At 47.7% G+C, this 18,061-nt stretch overlaps 1 protein-coding gene across 1 annotated transcript; it reads right to left on the bottom strand.

Annotated features, from left to right (window-relative positions):
• Positions 1-17,475: 17,475 nt before the first annotated feature.
• Positions 17,476-17,646, bottom strand: LOC101600981 (ATP synthase membrane subunit K, mitochondrial-like). Its single transcript, XM_045130653.1, has one exon. The coding sequence runs from the start codon at positions 17,644-17,646 to the stop codon at positions 17,476-17,478; it is 171 nt and encodes a 56-aa protein (XP_044986588.1).
• Positions 17,647-18,061: the final 415 nt, after the last annotated feature.

The raw sequence follows: 18,061 nt of genomic DNA, 5'->3' as shown, positions 1-18,061 counted from the left end.
TGCCTCCTGAGTGCTGGGATTAAAGGTGTGAGCCCCCACACCTGGCTGTATAGCTAAAGTGTTCATATATTGGATATAGTATCATAAAGTTTACTAATCTCCATTGATGGGAATTTGTTCCCAATCTTACTATTATAATGACCTCACACTAGTTTGACACCAGCATATATGCAAATATCCGTGTGGGACAAATGCTCCTAAATGTCTATTAGGTCAAAAGGCATGTGCATTAAAAAATTTTTTTTTTCATAGTGGCTCTACCAGTTCCTACACCCACCAGTAACATATGAGAGTGCTTGTCCCTCACACCTCCACCAACACGGTGCTATCACAGTTCTGGACCATTGCCAATCTGATAAGTGTAAAATGGTCTTGGACTATAGTTTCGATTTGCCCTCTCCAATTATAAATGACTAAACAGTCCTCATAAGTCTACAAGCTATTTGCATTTCCTGGTCAGTGAACTGTTTCATACACATTTTTCTATTACCCTTTTATTTGTTTTATTGACGTGTAAGGCTCTTTACATACCAAGGAAATTTGAATCATGTGGAGAGTGACAGAAGAAATTCAGCATTCTGCGTACTTGTTCTGTAGCCTAACCCTCACGTCCAGACCAGTCCTTCCCGACACCATAGTTCTTTACTTTCTTTTTTTTTTTTTTTTTCTGAGATAGGGTTTTACTCTAGCTCAGGCTGACCCAGAATTCACTACCGTAACCTCAGGGTGGCCTCAAACTCACAGCGATCCTCCTACCTCTGCCTCCCAAGTGCTGGGATTAAAAGTGTGCGCCACCACACCTGGCTTTACTTATTTCTTTTTTTCTTTTCTTTGTCAGTGCTAGGGACGTAACCCAGCGCCCCAGGGAGTACAGGTTCTACCACACACAGTGCCACTAGCCCCTTTGTTTAGTCTTCTAATCCTGTGAATGAACTTATACCTGCCTGTATATTCCTTGCCTGTTTTGTCCTGGCTTGAATTTAGCCAGAGTTGATTTCAGTGTGGCAAGCTGCATGGAGGTTCTGAGAAGGATCTGAGTGGTGGTTTCCTCCTCCTCCTCCTCCAGCAAAGCATCCCTGATTTTTCTTGGTTCCCCTGTTCTCCAAGTCCAGGTGACTAGATAGATACCTTTCTTAGCCAGCATAGTGCCAGGGCATCACAGCCCCTCTACCCTATCCTCATATTTCCGGTAGAAGCCCTGCTTGCTTCTGTTGGAAGGAGATGCCATTGACAAGTCGTCAAGTGGCTCTGGGAATGTGGGCAGTGGATCTCTCTTGAAGCTATGCCAGAGTCATCAAATGTCAGAGGCAGCAAGACCCTGGGAAGCTAGGGTCTGGTTCTCACAGTGGGAGGAGGAGACTGTGTAGGTCACTGCCTTAGGGACACACAAGGTCTGAGGACTCTGGTCTGGATCACTGGCCAGTGCCTATGCACTCTATCCACAAGCATTTGGTATGCAGAGAGGACCAGCCACTTCAAATAGGAGATCAGCAGGGAGGGTACTAAGAGAGACTGTCCCCTCACCAACACCATGGAAAATGCAGAGTTGAGGGGGGTGGGAACACTCTAAGTAAGGGAAACAGCTTCTGCCAGGGCCTTCCTGCAGGCACCTGGCTCCTTGCGCTCTGCCTCCTTGCCCTCCCATCACTTCCCACTCACTCCTATTGCTTTCTGGACCCCACAGGAGCCACCTGCCCTCAAGCTGGGGGGCCTGCACTAGGACCATGTGAGCAGGAGACCTAGACACACCCCACTCCACTCCTCAGCCCCTCCAGGCTGCTCAGTGATCTGAGAGCAGCTTCCACAAGGCTGGGCCCCGGGCTGAGCAGAGCCCTGTACTGGTAGCTGGTAAGAGTGATTGGTGAGCAGCTGGGGGAGCCTCATCCCATCCACACAGAGCTAGTTAGGGGTCCTCAGCCAGGGCCCCCTGAGTTTTGCATGGTAGCTAGCCCACAGGTGTCAGGACAGGCCACTATGTCTGGCCTAGCAATCCTGCCAGACAAGATGGGGAACCTGTCTAGCTGGTGTAGAGAGAGCCACAGGGACCAAAATTCCCGCTCTGGGGCTGGTGGTGTCAGCTCAGGGTCACAGTGGCTTTTCCAATCCAGAGTCCTACCCTGCACAGGGTCTCCAGATCTGTTCCAGTTCATGACCAGGGAGACAGTCCTTGGCTTTTATCGGAAACCAAGCTAAATTCAAAATTTTCTTCATGGACCCTGAACATCCTAGTGTACGGGATACTAGGCAGGGCCTAAGGACATGGGTCACTCTGGGATCCATTGTCCCACCTGGTAGAGTTTCTGACTTCACAGGGGAGGGGACATAAGGAGCAAGTGAAAAATCAGGGAGGTCCCAAAATGCTAGAGTATGGGGAAAGGAAAAGAAAGAAAAGAAAAAAAAAAAAAAAAAAAGCAAAAAAAGAAAGAAAAGAAGGGAAGGGAAGGGAAGGGAAGGGAAGGGAAGGGAAGGGAAGGGAAGGGAAGGGAAGGGAAGGGAAGGGAAGGGAAGGGAAGGGAAGGGAAGGGAAGAAAAAGGCAGCCAAGCAGGCCAAGGGCAGAGACATGTGTGCAGGGGGTTGGCTCCAAGGAATGGCTAGCCTGGGCTACAGGGTGGAACCCTTTCCCAAAAAGCCTTGTTTGTTTGTTTGTTTGTTTGTTTGTTTTTCAAGGCAGGGTCTCACTCTAGCCCAGGCTGACCTGGAATTCACTATGTAGTCTCAGGGTGGCCTCAAACTCATGGCGATCCTCCTACCTCTGCCTCCCGAGTGCTGGGATTAAAGGTGTGCACCACTATGCCGGGCTTTCGAAAAGCCTTTTAAGAAGGCCAGGGGTATAGCTCAGTTGGTAGAGTGCTTGCCTAAGATTTGATCTCGGGCATCTCCTAAAGCTGACTATGGAGCTGGGAGTGGTGGCATATGCCCATAAATTAAAATAAAACCTGGCTATGGTGACATATGCCCACAATCCCAGCACTCTAAAGGCAGATAGACGTATCAGAAGTTCAAGTCATCCTCGGCTACATACTGAATTTGAGGCCAGCCTGGGATACATAAAAAACAAAATACAGTTAAGAAACGACATAAGTCCCAGGTTAGCCTGGGCTTGAGCGAGACGGCAGGGAGGAGGAAAAAGACGGTGCCAACACATGATGGATCCGTACAAATGTGTTCTTAATTTGAAAAGCAAGAAAGAAAGAAAAAGAAAAGGAAGAAGGAAAAATATTACCAAAAATAACCACGACTGTGCTGAATATGACGGACTTTTTGTTGACATTATTAGCTAAACAATATAGCATAGCAGCCACTCACATGGTGTTTACATTGTACTGGGTGTTATAAGCAATGGGAGGAGGGGCGTGAAGTCCATGGGAATACGTGGGGGGTGGTCTGTGCAAACACTATGCTATTGTAGACAAAGGACTTGAGCTTCTATGAGTTTGAGTGTCTAAAAGGGGCTGTAGAACCAGCGCTCCCAGACACTGAGGGACTGCTGTACTTTAGTCACTCTCTAACTCTAGACATGAGCCAATGACAGGGCTCTGTGCAACTAAGAAATAAGTTAAGAAGAGAGCTGGACTGAGCCATTTCTGCTTACCATCTCCTATGCTCCCCTTGCCCAGAGGCCCTATGGGCTGACCTCAGAGCCAACCCCTCCTCGCTCTGACCTCATCGCCTCCTCCTCCTCCTTCCTGGCTCCCCTGGAGCTGCCTGGACAGCTTGTTTAACTGCTCTGGGCTCCTACTCTGGAATGAGACTATCCTTCGAGTTCTTTCTGGCAAGTCTGGGCGAGCAGAGGCCAAAGCCCAGCCTGCAACTCCTGGCCCAGTCACCTCTAACCTGCGGCCACAGCATAACCACCAGCCACAAGGCTGCAGATCCCCAGGCTCGGGTGTGGGATGTACCCTTTCCAAGGGACAGGCTGAGAGCCAGTGTCCCAACCTGGTGGTCCCCAGCCTGCATCTGGCCAACAGATGTATTTAATCTGAACTTCTGAAATTTTAATTCATTGCCAACATTTGAAAAATCAGCAGTTTTCCCAGAGAAATGCAGAATCTTGGTCTCTTTGGGAAAAAAAAAATAGCAGGTCTGGAGCCCTGCAGTATACCCTTGCTAAGATGGGCTGAGGCTTTGGACATACCCTGCTTACCAGGTCACTCCACCGCTTTATGTCAGGCATCTGAGTGGCAGTCTAGAACATTCTTCTAGTGGTCAAGGGAAGAGGCACTAATTCAGGTCCAGTGCCCAGCAATAAAGCACTCAGGACCTGCGGCATGTCCTGGCTACTGCCCTTAGGCCTCAGTTTCCCGTCAGTGAGGAGGTCAGTGAGGAGGTGGATGAGGATTCTGTCCAGCTCTAAACAGCTGGCAATTTGAGGAGTCAGAGACACATTCCCAGAATCCCCTGGAGTCCTGAAATCAACCACGCCCTTTGTCCCAGCCACCCTGAGAAAAGCCGCTCTGATAAGACCGTGGGTGGCCAGATGACAACATTCTTGGGACTCAGATTAAGTGGGAGGGGCCACCTGCTCACAGCACAGAGCTCAGGGCCCTGGGTGGGCGGCGGGTGGGGGGGTGGTGGCGGGCAGCAGCTGTTGGGCCACAGGCGGCAGGGGTGCTAGGCCTTCCTGGCATTTCAATGATGCCAGGAGTACCCAAGCCACAGCAGGGAGGCCACAGGGGTTTTGTTTCGTTTTGTTTTTTTCCTGCAAGGTCTCAAGGAAAGAATTCAGTCTTTATAAAAGTGGAATCTGAGTCTAACACCCCCGATCTTGGCTCTTGAATTTTGCTCCTAAACAGGAAAAGCAAACAGGACCCACATACACTTCCAGTCAGGGCCCTGGGTGAAAAACTGAGGCCTGGCATGGCCCACTTACTAAGTGGGGCTGAGTTGTCCTCCTCCCTTTCTTTATTTTATTTTATTTATTTATGAGACAGAGAGAGAGAATGGGTGCACCAGGGCCTCTAGCCACTGCAAATGAACTCCAGATGCATGCACCACCATGTGCATCTGGCTTATGTGGGTTCTGGGGACTCAAACCTGAGTCCTTAGGTTTTGCAGGCAAGCACCTTAGCCATTAAGACACCTCTCCAGTCCCCTCCTCCCTTCCTCATCTCCAGACCACATGGGAGTCAGAAATGGCCTCTTCTCTGGGGCAAGGATGCATTCCAGCCACAGTGCTTAAAATGATCCCATCAGAGCACAGTTACTGCCAGCCAAGGCACTGGGGAAGGTTAAAGCAGGATGAAGTACACGTGGGCTGGAAGAAGCTCCCACATCTCTGTGTTGATGCTCAGCCAACATGCCCAACACACTGCTGTACACAAAGAAAGCACAAAAGACCCTGGATGGCCCAAACAACCCTAAACAACAGGACCACAGCTGGAGGAATCACCAGACCTGATTGCAAGTTATACTGCTGAGCCACAGTAAAAACCAACATGGTAGTAACGCAGAAACCGACACATAGATCAATGAATTTCAATAAAGGACCCACGTGTCAGTCCATGCAACTATAGCCACCCACGTTTTTACAATTATGTCAAAAAGTATTCACTGGTCTGGTGTGGTGGCACATGCCTTTAATCCCAGCACTCGGGAGGCAGAGGTTTGGAAGATTGCCAAGAGTTCAAGGCCACCTTGAGATTACAGAGTGAATTCCAGGTCAGCCTGGACTAGAGTGAAACCCTACCTCGAAAAACCAAAAAAATACTCACTGGAGGCCTATAGAGATGGCTTAGTGGTTAAGGCACTTGCTTTCAATGCCTAAGGTTCAAGGTTTGATTCTCCACTACCAACATAAGCCAGGTACACAAGATGGTGCATATGTCTGGAGTTCTTCGCAGTGGGTAGAGGCCCGGGTGAACTTCTCTCTCTCTCTCTCTCTCTCTCTCTCTCTCTCTCTCTCTCTCTCTCTGCCTCTTTCTCAAATAAATAAATAAAATATTAAAAAATACACACTGGGGCTGGAGAGATGGTCTAGTGGTTAAGGCGCTTGCCTGAGAAGCCTAAGGATCCAGGTGCAATTCTCCAGGTCCCACATAAGCCAGATACACATGGTGGCTCATGCATCTGGAGTTTGTTTGAAGTGGCTAGAGGCCCTAATGTGCCCATTCTCTCTCTCCCTCTAATAAATAAATAAATAAAATAAAAATATTTAAAATTTTGCCAGGCGTGGTGGTGCACGCCTTTAATCCCAGCACTTGGGAGGCAGAGGTAGGAGTAATGCTGAGAGTTCGAGGCCACCCTGAGACTCCATAGTTAATTCCAGGTCAGCCAAGACCAGAGTGAGACCCTACCTCAAAAAGCCAAAAAATTTTACACACACACACACACACACACACACACATTTAAAGATTTTAAAAAAATACTCACTGGTTCTGGAAAAAACCAGACACATATAAAAGACTGAAGTTAGACCCTTCTTTCTCACTCTGCACAAAATCAACTCCGAACCGATCAAAGACCCAAGACTCTAGAAATGTTCCTTTGACTCCTCAAATTGCTAAAGGAAACAGTAGGAAGCACAGTATAATATGCAGGCATAAGTAAAGATTTTCTGGATAGGACTCCAATCACTCAGTAAATAAGATCAAATGGGGCCACATGAAACTAAAAAGCTTTTGCATAGCACAGAACATGGTGGAGCAAGCCGGTTATGGTGGCGCACATCTTTAATCCCAACACTCGGAAGGCAGAGGTGAGAGGATCACTGTGAGTCTGAGGCCAACCTGAGACAACATAATGAATTCCAGATCAACCTGGGCTAGAGCGAGACCCTACCTAGGACAAAAATAAAAGCTAAAAAATAGAGCAACCTTATGAGCCAGTTATATTACTCCTGGCACATTCCTTAAAGGCGCTACACTCTGCTTCAAAGATACTTGTTCAGCCATATTTATTGCTACTCTACTCACGATAGCCTTGAAATGGAATCAGTTTAGATGCCCATCTAATGATGAACAGATCATGAAGACATGGCCTAGAATGGAGTTTTATTCAGCTTGTCAAGAAAAATGGAATTACAAAGTTTTCAGGCAAATGGATGGAACAGGAACATGTCCTACTAAGTGAACTAAGTGAGGTAACACAGAGGCTCAGAGAAGCGAGCCAACACTATGTTCTCTCATACATGTGATCCCAGCTTGGAGTTTCTAAATTAGCGGGCCATAAATCGGAATGTTCTGCAGAGGCCAAGAAAACCAGAGAGCAAGAAGCTCGAATGCAAGAAACTGCAAAGAGGCCACGGGGGAAGGTGCTGTTGGGGTGTTGGGGAATACCAGAACACACAGAGCGTGAAAGTAGCAAGGGTTGGGGGGGACCAGTGGGAGAAGGAGGTGAGAAAAAGAATCAAAATGATAGATATGTGGATAAGCCATACGAAAGCTATACCTGGTAAGATAATTAAAATCAAAAACAAAATTAAGCCGGGCGTGGTGGCGCACGCCTTTAATCCCAGCACTCAGGAGGCAGAGGTAGGAGGATCGCCATGAGTTCGAGGCCACCCTGAGACTCCATAGTGAATTCCAGGTCAGCCTGGGCTAGAGTGAGACCCTACCCCGAAAAACAAAACAAACAAACAAACAAAAAAAACAAAAGAAAATTAAAGGGGTTTAAACAAAGATTCCCTATGTGGGTGGATAAAACTATACCTAGAAGCCATAGATGATGATGATTTTGGTTTTTTTGAGGTAGGGTCTCACTCTAGCCTAGGCTGACCTGGAATTCATTGTATAATCTCAGGGTGGCCTCGAACTCACAGCAATCCTCCTACCTCTGCCTCCAAAGTGCTGGGATTAAAGGCGTGTGCTACCATACCTGGTACCTTTCTCCTTCATGTCCAGGTTTTTTTGTGTGTGCGGGGGAGGGGGCGGGTTGTTTTGATCTTTTCGAGGTAGGGTCTCACTCTAGCCCAGGCTGACCTGGAATTCACTATGTAGTCTCAGGGTGGCCGTGAACTCACTGCGATCCTCCTACCTCTGCCTCCCAAGTGCTGGGATTAAAAGCATGTGTCACCATGCCTGGCTAGATTACTAATCATAAATTCCAGTGCCAGGGACGAGATACCTCCCAGTGAGTTTTCATCAAGGAGACTACAGAGGCCCCTAAAACAATATAGACCATTGCAACTGCTCTTAGTTGCCCAACAAAACTAGACAGAATGTCCTTGTTGTGGTAGACACCACACATTTCGATTGCAGAACCTAGAGAAACTAAAGTGGAACTGAGCTGGAAGCTTCCTCTCTGCTGGCTAGCTTTTTTCATGCCAGAAGGTGCAATGTAAGCTGCTAGGCCAGAAAAGTCATCCAAGAGTCCTACCCAGAAGGGGAGCCTGTAGACTTTACAGCCCACCTGCCAGGCAAGATAAATCCACTGGTGCAATGATAGCATGGATGTTATGGGAGTAATTGACCTCTTTCTATCTTTCCTTCCTTCCTTCCTTCCTTCCTTCCTTCCTTCCTTCCTTCCTTCCTTTCTTTCTTAGTTTCTTTCTTTCTTTCTTTATTCTTTTGAGGTAGGGTCTCACTCTAGCTCAGGTTGACCTGGAATTCACTATGGAGCCTCAAAGTGGCCTCGAAACCACAGCGATCCTCCTACCTCTGCCTTCCGAGTGCTAGGATTAAAGGCGTGCGCCACCATACCCAGCTACCAACCTCTTTCTGATTGTATTTGAGGCCCACTCTTCAGGAATGATTTCACGGTACTGCTACTAAAAACCCAGTCAAAAGTCTATGGCTAGGGACCTAGGTCCTAGGGAGATCCTACTAGTGTGATTATGCTAAATGGACAGCATGTCAAGCTACCTCTTAAATATCTGTATTTGTTCCCATAAATTAGTACTACTAGCTGGGTGTGTGGCACGTGTCTTTCATCCCAGTACTCGGAAGGCAGAGGTAGGAGGATCACTGTGAGTTCAAGGTCAGCCTGAGACTACATAGTGAATTCCAGGTCAGTCTGAGTTAGACCAAAACCCTACCTCGAAAAAACAACAACAACAACAACAACAAAATGAATATAGTACTTGAAGCCTTGGTCACAGAAGTTGTTTACTGTAAAGGATAACAGTTAATTGCATAGCTGGCAAAATTGCCAAGAGTAAGTGGCTACTTATGTGCTCAGCCTCAAATAGGACTTCTCAACCAACCTACTAAGGCTCAGGAAAACTCATGGAAGAGGCAGTAGGAAGAATGTAAGAAGAGCTGGAGAGATGGTTTAGCAGTTATGGTGCTTGCCTGCCAAGCCTAAGGACCCAGGTTCAATTCCCCAGTACCCAGCCAGATGCCCATGGTGGTGCATGAGTCCAGAGTTCCTTTACAGTGGCTAGAGGACCTGGAGCACTCCCTCTCTCTCTCTCTCTCTCTCTCAAATAAAGAAAAATAAAATATTTTTTTGCCAGACGTGGTGGCACACACCTTTAATCCCAGCACCCAGGAGGCAGCGGTAGGAGGATCACTATGAGTTTGAAGCCACCCTGAGACTCCATAGTGAATTCCAGGTCAGCCTGGGTAGAGCAAGACCCTACCTCAAAAAAAAAAAAAAAAAAAAAAGAATGTAAGAGCAGGAGAATGATGGGGGAGGAGGGTTGTGAAATGTTTCTTCTGGATATGACATTGCCAGTACACTCATGAACTCACAGCAGCTGTGATTTCCTGCACAAGATGGAGCCTGGTAACACACCATCGTCAGTGGAGGAAGGATACATGAGACCGCAGACCTCCCAGAGTAGCTAATGGCTGCTGGGAGAGGAGAGTGAGGTTCGTCAGTGGTATAGCCACTAGCAAGTTGCCCATTCTATGATAAAGCACCTTCCACCCGTGATCACACAATTTAACTCAATGGGTTAATAAGAGGCATGACCAGCTGAGGAGATGGCTCAGTGGTTAAAGGTGCTTGTTTGCAAAGCCTTCTGGCCCTAGTTCAATTCCCCAGGACCCACATAAAGCCAGATGCACAAAGTGGCACATGCATCTACAGTCATGCCCATTCTCTTTTTCTCCCTTTCTCTCTCAAATAGGTAAAGTAAAATATTTTTAAAAAGAAGACACGAGCCGGGCGTGGTGGCACACGCCTTTAATCCTAGCACTCGGGAGGCAGAGGTAGGAGGATCGCCATGAGTTCAAGGCCACCCTGAGACTACAGAATTAATTCCAGGTCAGCCTGGACCAGAGTGAGACCCTACCTCGAAAAACCAAAAAAAAAAAAAAAAAAAAAAAAAAAAAGAAGACACGAGGGCTGGAGAGATGAGATGGCACAGCAGTTACTTGCAGTTACTTGCAAAGCCTGATGGCCCAGGTTCAATTTCCCAATACCTATGTAAAGCCAGGTGCCCAAAGTGGTACATGCATCTGGAGCTTGTTTGCAGTGGCAAGATGCCCTGGTATGCCCATTCCATTTTTTTTCTCTCTCTCCCTCTTTCTTTCTCAGCTTGCAAATAAATAAATAAAACAGTTTTTAAAAAGGCATGAGAAGCCGGGCATGGTGGCGCACGCCTTTAATCCCAACACTTGGGAAGCCAAGGTAGGAGGATCACCATGAGTTTGAGGCCACCTTGAGACTACATAGTGAATTCCAGGTCAGCTTGTGCTAAAGTGATACTCTACCTCGGGGGGGAGGGGGTGGGAAGCAAGAGGAATAATGGGGAAGCAAATGGGCATTAATGGAAGGGAAGATAAGAGAGAGTAATTGGAAGGAATAAGATAATAATATACTATAGGGTTGGAGAGATAGCTTAGTGATTAAGGCACTTGACTGCAAAGCCAAAGGACCCCAGGACCACATAAGCCAGCTGCACAAGGTGGTGCATGCATCTGAAGATCATTTGCAGCAGTTAGAGGCCCTGGTGCACCCATTCTCTATCTGCCTCTCTCTCACTCCCTCTCAAATAAATAAATAATAAAAATATTATAAGTATAATATACATGTATGAAAATGGGCAAAATAATTTTTTAAAGAATCAGAGGATGGAGAGATGATTCAGTGATTAAGGCACTTGCCTGCAAAGCCTAAAACCCAGGTTTGGTTTGATTCCCTATGTAAAGCCAGAGTTTGCTTGCAGCAGCTAGAGGCTCTGACCCAACCATTCTCTCTCTCTCTCTCTCTCTCTCTCTGTGTGTGTGTGTGTGTGTGTGTGTGTGTGTGTGTGTGTGTTCTCTCTGTCTCTATCTGCTTGCAAGTAAATTAATTAACTAAAAAAAGAGTCAGGCCTGCTTCATACCTAGAGCCAGCCCAGTGTCTGGCACAGGAAGCGCTTGGTAAATATTTGTGGTTTGCGAGGTCAATCTTTCATTGTTGATAACAGCTGCCAAGTATTGAGGACCTCCTGTGCTGAGTCCTGGACGCTCAGCTCTCTCCTCCACAGTCCTGACGCTATTCTCACAGCGCCATTGTTCTCAGGAGACACAGGAAAAAGAAAAAAAAAAAAGAGTAACCAAGGTCACTCTGCTCAGAAGCAGCGGAGGTTGAGACTTAACCCAGACTGTCCTTTTTTTTTTTTTCAGCCTGACTCATTTAAAAAACTATGCCTTGGGCTGGAGAGATGGCTCAGCGGTTAAGCACACTTTCTGCGTAAGCATGGAGGTCTGGGGTGGTCTGGGCTGCTCACGTTCTAATCTTCAGATCTCACATAAAACAACTGGAAGCCCCATCCCACCATGAAACAGAGAGCCCAGAATCTGGAATTAATAAGGAGATTCCTGCTCCAAGACCAGGTGGGAGAGTGATGGAGGGGTCTCCAGACTTCCACTCCAGCCCCTGCAGGTGAGCGACACCGGGAGCAGGCCAAGCACATGGGATACGGCAAGGGCACATACACGTGCATACGCCCCACACACCACATGACACGCTACACGTACGCACAAGCAAAAAAAATTTTTTTTTAATTTTTTTTATTCATTATTTATTTATTTATTTGAGAGCAACAGACACAGAGAGAAAGACAGATAGCGGGAGAGAGAGAGAATGGGCGCGCCAGGGCCTCCAGCCACTGCAAATGAACTCCAGACGCGTGCGCCCCCTTGTGCATCTGGCTAACGTGGGTCCTGGGGAATCGAGCCTCGAACCGGGGTCCTTAGGCTTCACAAGCAAGCGCTTAACCACTAAGCCATCTCTCCAGCCCACAAGCAAAAAGTTTTAAAAAAGATGTTTCCTCTCATGGCACACTCTGTCCTGGATGCAGTGTACTCACCCAGCACCCCAGCTTTTGCTTCCCTGGTGGTACCCTCTCCCAGAGGTGTTCACGGTTCTCCCATATTGCTCCAAATGTTCCTTTCTCTTCTTGAAATCCTCGCCCCGTGCACATGCACTGGTGATAGTCTCTTGTGGTCAACATGATGTGCCAAACTCCATCCCTGGTGACTATTGACTTGTCTACCTGTCTTCTCATAAGGCTTCTCACATGCTGAGCTCTACTGCTGACCTGCCCCTCTGCCCAGCAAATATATACATATATATAGTTTGTTTGTTTTGTTTTTGTTTTTTCGAGGTAAAGTCTCGCTCTACCCCAGGCTGACCTGGAATTCGCTATGTAGTCTCAGGGTGGACTCAAACTCGCAGTGATCCTCCTACTTCTGTTTCCCAAATGCTGAAATTCAAAGTATGTGTCACCATGTCTAGCTTTATTTTCTTTTTTAATTTTTTTTTTTCCCTCAAGTTAGGGTCTCACTTTAGATGAGGCTGACCTGGAATGCACTATGTAGTCTCAGGGTGGCCTCAAAGTCATCGTGATTCTCCTTCCTCTGCGGGGATTAAAGGCATGTGCCACCACTCCTGGCTTAAGATTTTTTAAAATATTTATTTATTTATTCATTTGCTTGAGAAAGAGGCAGACAAAGAATTGGCATTCCAGAACCGTTAGCCACTCCAAACAAACTCCAGATGCATGAGCCACCTTGTATATCCAGTGCTATGTGGGTACTGGGGCATCCAAATGGGGTCCTTAGGTTTTGCAGGCAAATGCCTTAACCACTAAGCCATCTCTCCGGACTTTTTTTTTTTTTTGGTAAAAAATATTTGTTGCTATTTATTCAAGGTAGGGTCTCACTCTAGCTCAGGCTGATCTGTCACTCACTCTGTAGTCCCAGGCTGGCCTCAAACTCACAGTGATCATCCTACTTCTGTCTCCCAGGTGCTGGGATTAAAGGTGTGTGCCGCCACTCTCGGCTTAAAAAGAATTTTTATTTATTTGAGAGAGAGACAGAAAAGGAGGCAGACAGGGAGAGAGAAACGAGTATGGGTGTGCCATGGCCTCCTGCCACTGCAAACAAATTCCAGATGCATGTGCCACTCTGTGCATCTGGCTTTGCATGGGTACTGAGGAATTGAACCTGGGCCATCAGGCTTTGCAAGCAAGTGCCTTTAATGCTGAGTCATCTCTCCAATCCTAAAACTATGTATTTAATTGAGGGTGGGAAGGAGAGGGTATGGGTGTGCCAGAGCCTCTTACCATTGCAAATGAACTCCAGGCACATATATCACTTTGTGCAAATGGCTTTATGTGGCAAGGTATTTTGGTGATGTCTACTCAGGCCCTATTCCCTGAGCTCCTCATGGGTTATAAGAGGCATTTAGTCCATCTTTCCAGTCTTGCTGAAGCTGGGCTGGTTGGCCTCTGGGTGGGGTCAGCCAGGTAAGGCATCCATGCCAGCACCTGCCCAGCAACAAGGAACTGCATTCTTTCTCCAGGCTGCCCAAGTCCACCCAGCTGAAGTCAGTCCAGGCGTGCTGGGAGCATCGGTAAAGGCAGGTCTGGAGGCTCCGTGCTGGGTGGAACCACGTGTATGCCCAGGGCTGGGCCCGGCTGAGCTGATAACCAGCAAGAGTTCAGCTATCCCTGGTTTGTTCAGTCCCCGTGTGGCCCTGGGTTGCAGCACCTGCCCATTCTACAATGCAGGCGCCTGTCCTTGAGCAAGAGCTGTGGGGCATGACATAGGCAGAGGCTTGTGCACGAATGGGAAGCTGGCATGTGGAAAGGCAGTGTGCCTGTGCCCAACATCTGCCTCTCTGGAGTCCTCTCCAGGCCAGTTAAGCCCAGGTGAGTGACCTCAGCTCCCTCTGTTTCAAGTCCCCTGCCTCTGGTGTGAGTAAGGCTGGGATGCTATCAGCCTTGTGTGGGTCTAACCCAGCCAGCCACACATTTCCTAAGCCTCATGGAGCCTCCGACCCATGCCAGGCCCCTCTAAGATATGGGGGAAGGGGACACAACAGCTGACCTCTTCCTGTGGAGCTGACAGTCTACTGCAGGGGACACACAAGATGACTTCAGAGGGCGACACACTGCTTAGACTGACTGTCACCTTGGAGACATGAGCTGAAGTGGGAAAAGAGATGCTTTGAAAGGGCTGGGAAAGAGTCTTCTGAGCCACAGACAACAGGCCTTGGTAGTGCCCATCCAAATAGTGGGTATACCATCACATTCTTGGGTCTTAGGGAACCTCCTCCCTGGAATTGGACCCAGACCTTGTGCATGTTACACAAATGTTCTACTGCTGGGCTACATCCTAGCTTTTTGTTTTGTTTTGTTTTGTTTTTTGTTTTCCAAGGTAGTATCTCACTCTAGCTCAGGCTGTCCTGGAATTCACTCTGTAGTCTCAGGCTGGCCTCGAACTCATGGCGATCCTCCTACCTCTGCCTCCCAAGTGCTGGGATTAAAGGCGTGCGCCACCACGCCCGGCTTTTTTTTTTTCTTTTCTTTCTTTCTTTTTTTTTTTTTTTTTTGGTAGACAAGGCTGGCCTTAAACTTTGTGCAATCGTTTTGCAGTGCACTGAGTGCTGAAATTTTAGGCCTGCATCACATGTCAGGCTTAGCTTTCTTTGTTGTTGTTCTTCGAGATAGGGTCTCGCTCTAGCCAGGCTGACCTGGAATTCACTATGTGGCCTTGAGCTCACGGTGATCCTCCTACCTCAGCCCCTGAGTGCTAGGATCAAAGGTGTGCACCACCACACCTGGCCTTTTTTTTTTTTCCCCCTTAAAGAGAAGGAATTCAGAACAGGAGAGATGACACAGTGGTTAAATGTTCTTCCTGCACAAGCATGAGCCCCTGAGACCATCTGAGTTTGAATCTCCAGAACCCATATAAATAGCTAGGTATGGCGAGGCATGTCTGTAACCCTAGGCCTTTGGGGAGCAAAAGCCAGAGACTCGCTGGGGCTCACCCATGGCAGGCTCTGGAATTAGTAAAATATTCCATTACAAGGAAAAAACAGGTGGGTGAATGATGGAGGAAGGACACCCAGCGTTCTCCTCCAGCCACAGCGGGTGAGCGCACGGGGCGCCGCATCAGCCCGTGCGCCAACGCTAGCATGCGAACATTCAGAGAGGGGGAGGGGAGCTCATCCTCCCATCACATCAAAGTCTCTCCAGGTACACCTGAAGACAAGCCTTCTCTTTTAGACTTCTCCAACCCCAGAGCAAGCTCCTTCCTTCTGCCTCTTCCCCACCAGATCCCAGAAAAAGATCCTGGTGGGGAAGACTCATGGAACAACATCTGGCCCAAGGAATCTTTCCACGAAGCCAAGGCAACCAGTCAGAACTGGCTTATTCCAAGGAGACAGGGCTGAGGCTTGGGAAAAGGCAACAGACTAGGGCAGCAAGTGAGGTTGCCGGGGATGGGAGATGAAGTACAAGTGCTGGCACTGAGGATGAGATGTTCAAGTCAGTGCCTAGTCACCAAGAGGAGACAGGAAGGAAGCTCAGGACTCAAGTGAGTCAGCCTCAGGCACAGCCTGATCCAGGACACTAGTTTAGCGCATGTGAACGGCGGCTCTCCTGCCTTCGCCACGTCACCCACCTCTCCGTCCTACTACTTCTTGTAGCTCGGCAGCATCTTCGCAGGCCTTCCCCTTGCACTCTTGTGCCCCCTCGTCCATCCTGCACAGATGCTACAAGCCATACCACACTCCCGCTTAACACCTGCCCTCTAGATTCTAGATGTCCTTGAAATAAAGCTTCTGAACTGGAGAGGTGGCTTAGCAGTTAAGTACTTGCCTGTGAAGCCTAAGGACCCCGGTTCGAGGCTCGATTCAGGACCCATGTTAGCCAAATGCATAAGAGGGCGCATGCATCTGGAGTTCGTTTGCAGTGGCTGGAGGCCCTGGCGCGCCCATTCTCTCTCTCTATCTGCCTCTTTCTCTCTGTCTGTCGCTCTCAAATAAATAAATAAAAATAAAAAATAATAAAAAAAAAGAAAGAAAGCTTCTATCAAGGCCTCACCCCCGCCGCCCCCACCCAGACCTCCAGTCCTGAACTCCTCTCCCTCCCCTCACTGACTAGTCCTTCTGGCCTCTAGAGTTCTCTCTGCTCCTCCCTACTTCACAGCTCCTCCCAGCACTGCGCTGGGGCCAATCCCTTCTCAGCAGGGCTGTTCAGGTGCCAGCCTCTTCCTTGGCCATCCAGCTGCGCGCATCTGGGCAGTGTGCAGTAAACACGCCTTCTCTGTGTGCCTTGGCGTTGACGGACCACAGGCTAAAAGCACCAACAGTCAGCCGCTGTGACTGCAAATTATGCTAACCAGCCACATGGGGCTATTCCCACCACAATATGGTCTGCGCAGTCTCAGGTGGCCTGTGGGGGGATTTTCTTTTCTTTTAATTAATTAATTAATTTTATTTATTTATTTATTTGTTTTGGTTTTTTCAGGTAGGGTCTCACTCTAGCCCAGGCTGACCTGGAGTTCACTACATAGTCCTAGGTTGGCCTTAAACTCAGTGATCTTCCTACCTTGGCCTCCCAAATGCTGGGATTAAAGGTATGAGCCACCCTGCCCAACGTGATTTTTTGTCTGTTTTACTTGAGTTAAAGTCTCTAGACCTCAAACTCACAGCTCTCCTCCTACCTCAGCTTCCTTCCTGAGAGTGGGATTAAAGGCCACTTGAGCATCTGGCTTTACATGGGCACTGGGAAGTCAAACCCAGACCATCAGGCTTTGCAAGTAAGCACCTATAACCAGTGAGCCATCTCTTCAGCCCCTCATGATTTTTTGTTTTGTTTTGTTTTTCAGGATAGCGTTTTGCCCTATCTCAGGCTGACCTGGAATTCACTATGTAGTCTCAGGGTGGCCTTGAATTCACAGTGATCCTCCTACCCCTATTTCCCAACTGCTGAGATTAAAGGCATGTGCCACCATATCCACCATCATGAAAAGATTTTGACGCTCGTAAGTGTCTTCTTCCTAATTTGAGTGTGCGATTCTGGAGATTAAATCCATGCCTTTCACACTCTAGGCAATGCTACACCATTAATCTGTATCCTCAGCTCTCTTTTGACTTTTATTTTGAAACAGCATCTAAGCTGTGCAGGCTGGCCTTGAACTAGCAATCCCCCAATCTCATCTCCCCGAGTATCTGGAGGTATAGGCCTACACTACAAGGCCTGGCTTGTTTGCTATTTTTTCCAGGTTCATAATTCTTTGTACAATTGAGTGAATTGACACTAGCTTCTCCAGTCAGGGCAACTTAATAGACGAAGTCAGAATGTGCAAATCCAATTATGTTGCTTTAACAGCTTTTTTAGGCTTTAACTTGCAGTATGAGACCATCAAAACAATGCTTCCATTTGTGGCCGGTACACAGTTCCTTCTACCTGTGAGATTGTAAGAGCTGAAATATTTCTTAATACCAGTGAACTGGAGTTGAGCATCAGATTCTGCACCTGCCATGATTTCAATCTTTGTCCAAGTTACAAATTCCGCAGCCGATATCCTTCAGTGATCCTAGTTACTGGCTCAGCCCAGATGGGAGATCTAATTTTTCACACCATATTGTTTGTTTTATTTTATGGTGCTGGGCATCAGCACAAGTCAGGCAAGCGCTCTAGCACCGAGTTGTATTCACACCCTAAGTAAATGTGTCTTTGTTTCCTCACTCTTTACCTTTTTCCTTCTTTTTTTCTTTTTTCAAAGTAGGGTATCACTCTAGCTCAAGCTGACCTGGAATTCACTATGGAGTCTCAGGGTGGCCTCGTGCTCACAGCAATCCTCCTACCTCTGCCTCCTGAGTGCAGGGATTAAAAGAGTGTGCCACCATGCCCGGCTTCCTCTTTACCTTTTTATTTATTATTATTATTAACAACTT

This window comes from Jaculus jaculus, chromosome 12 (genome assembly GCF_020740685.1).
Source record: "Jaculus jaculus isolate mJacJac1 chromosome 12, mJacJac1.mat.Y.cur, whole genome shotgun sequence".
NCBI classification, from domain to species: Eukaryota; Metazoa; Chordata; class Mammalia; order Rodentia; family Dipodidae; genus Jaculus; species Jaculus jaculus.
This window is presented reverse-complemented; position numbering and strand designations above follow the sequence as displayed.

What these genes read in the sequence shown, in the direction of transcription:
- LOC101600981 (XM_045130653.1), bottom strand. Translation starts at nt 17,646, where the DNA reads ATGGCAGGTGCAGAATCTGATGCTCAACTCCAGTTCACTGGTATTAAG.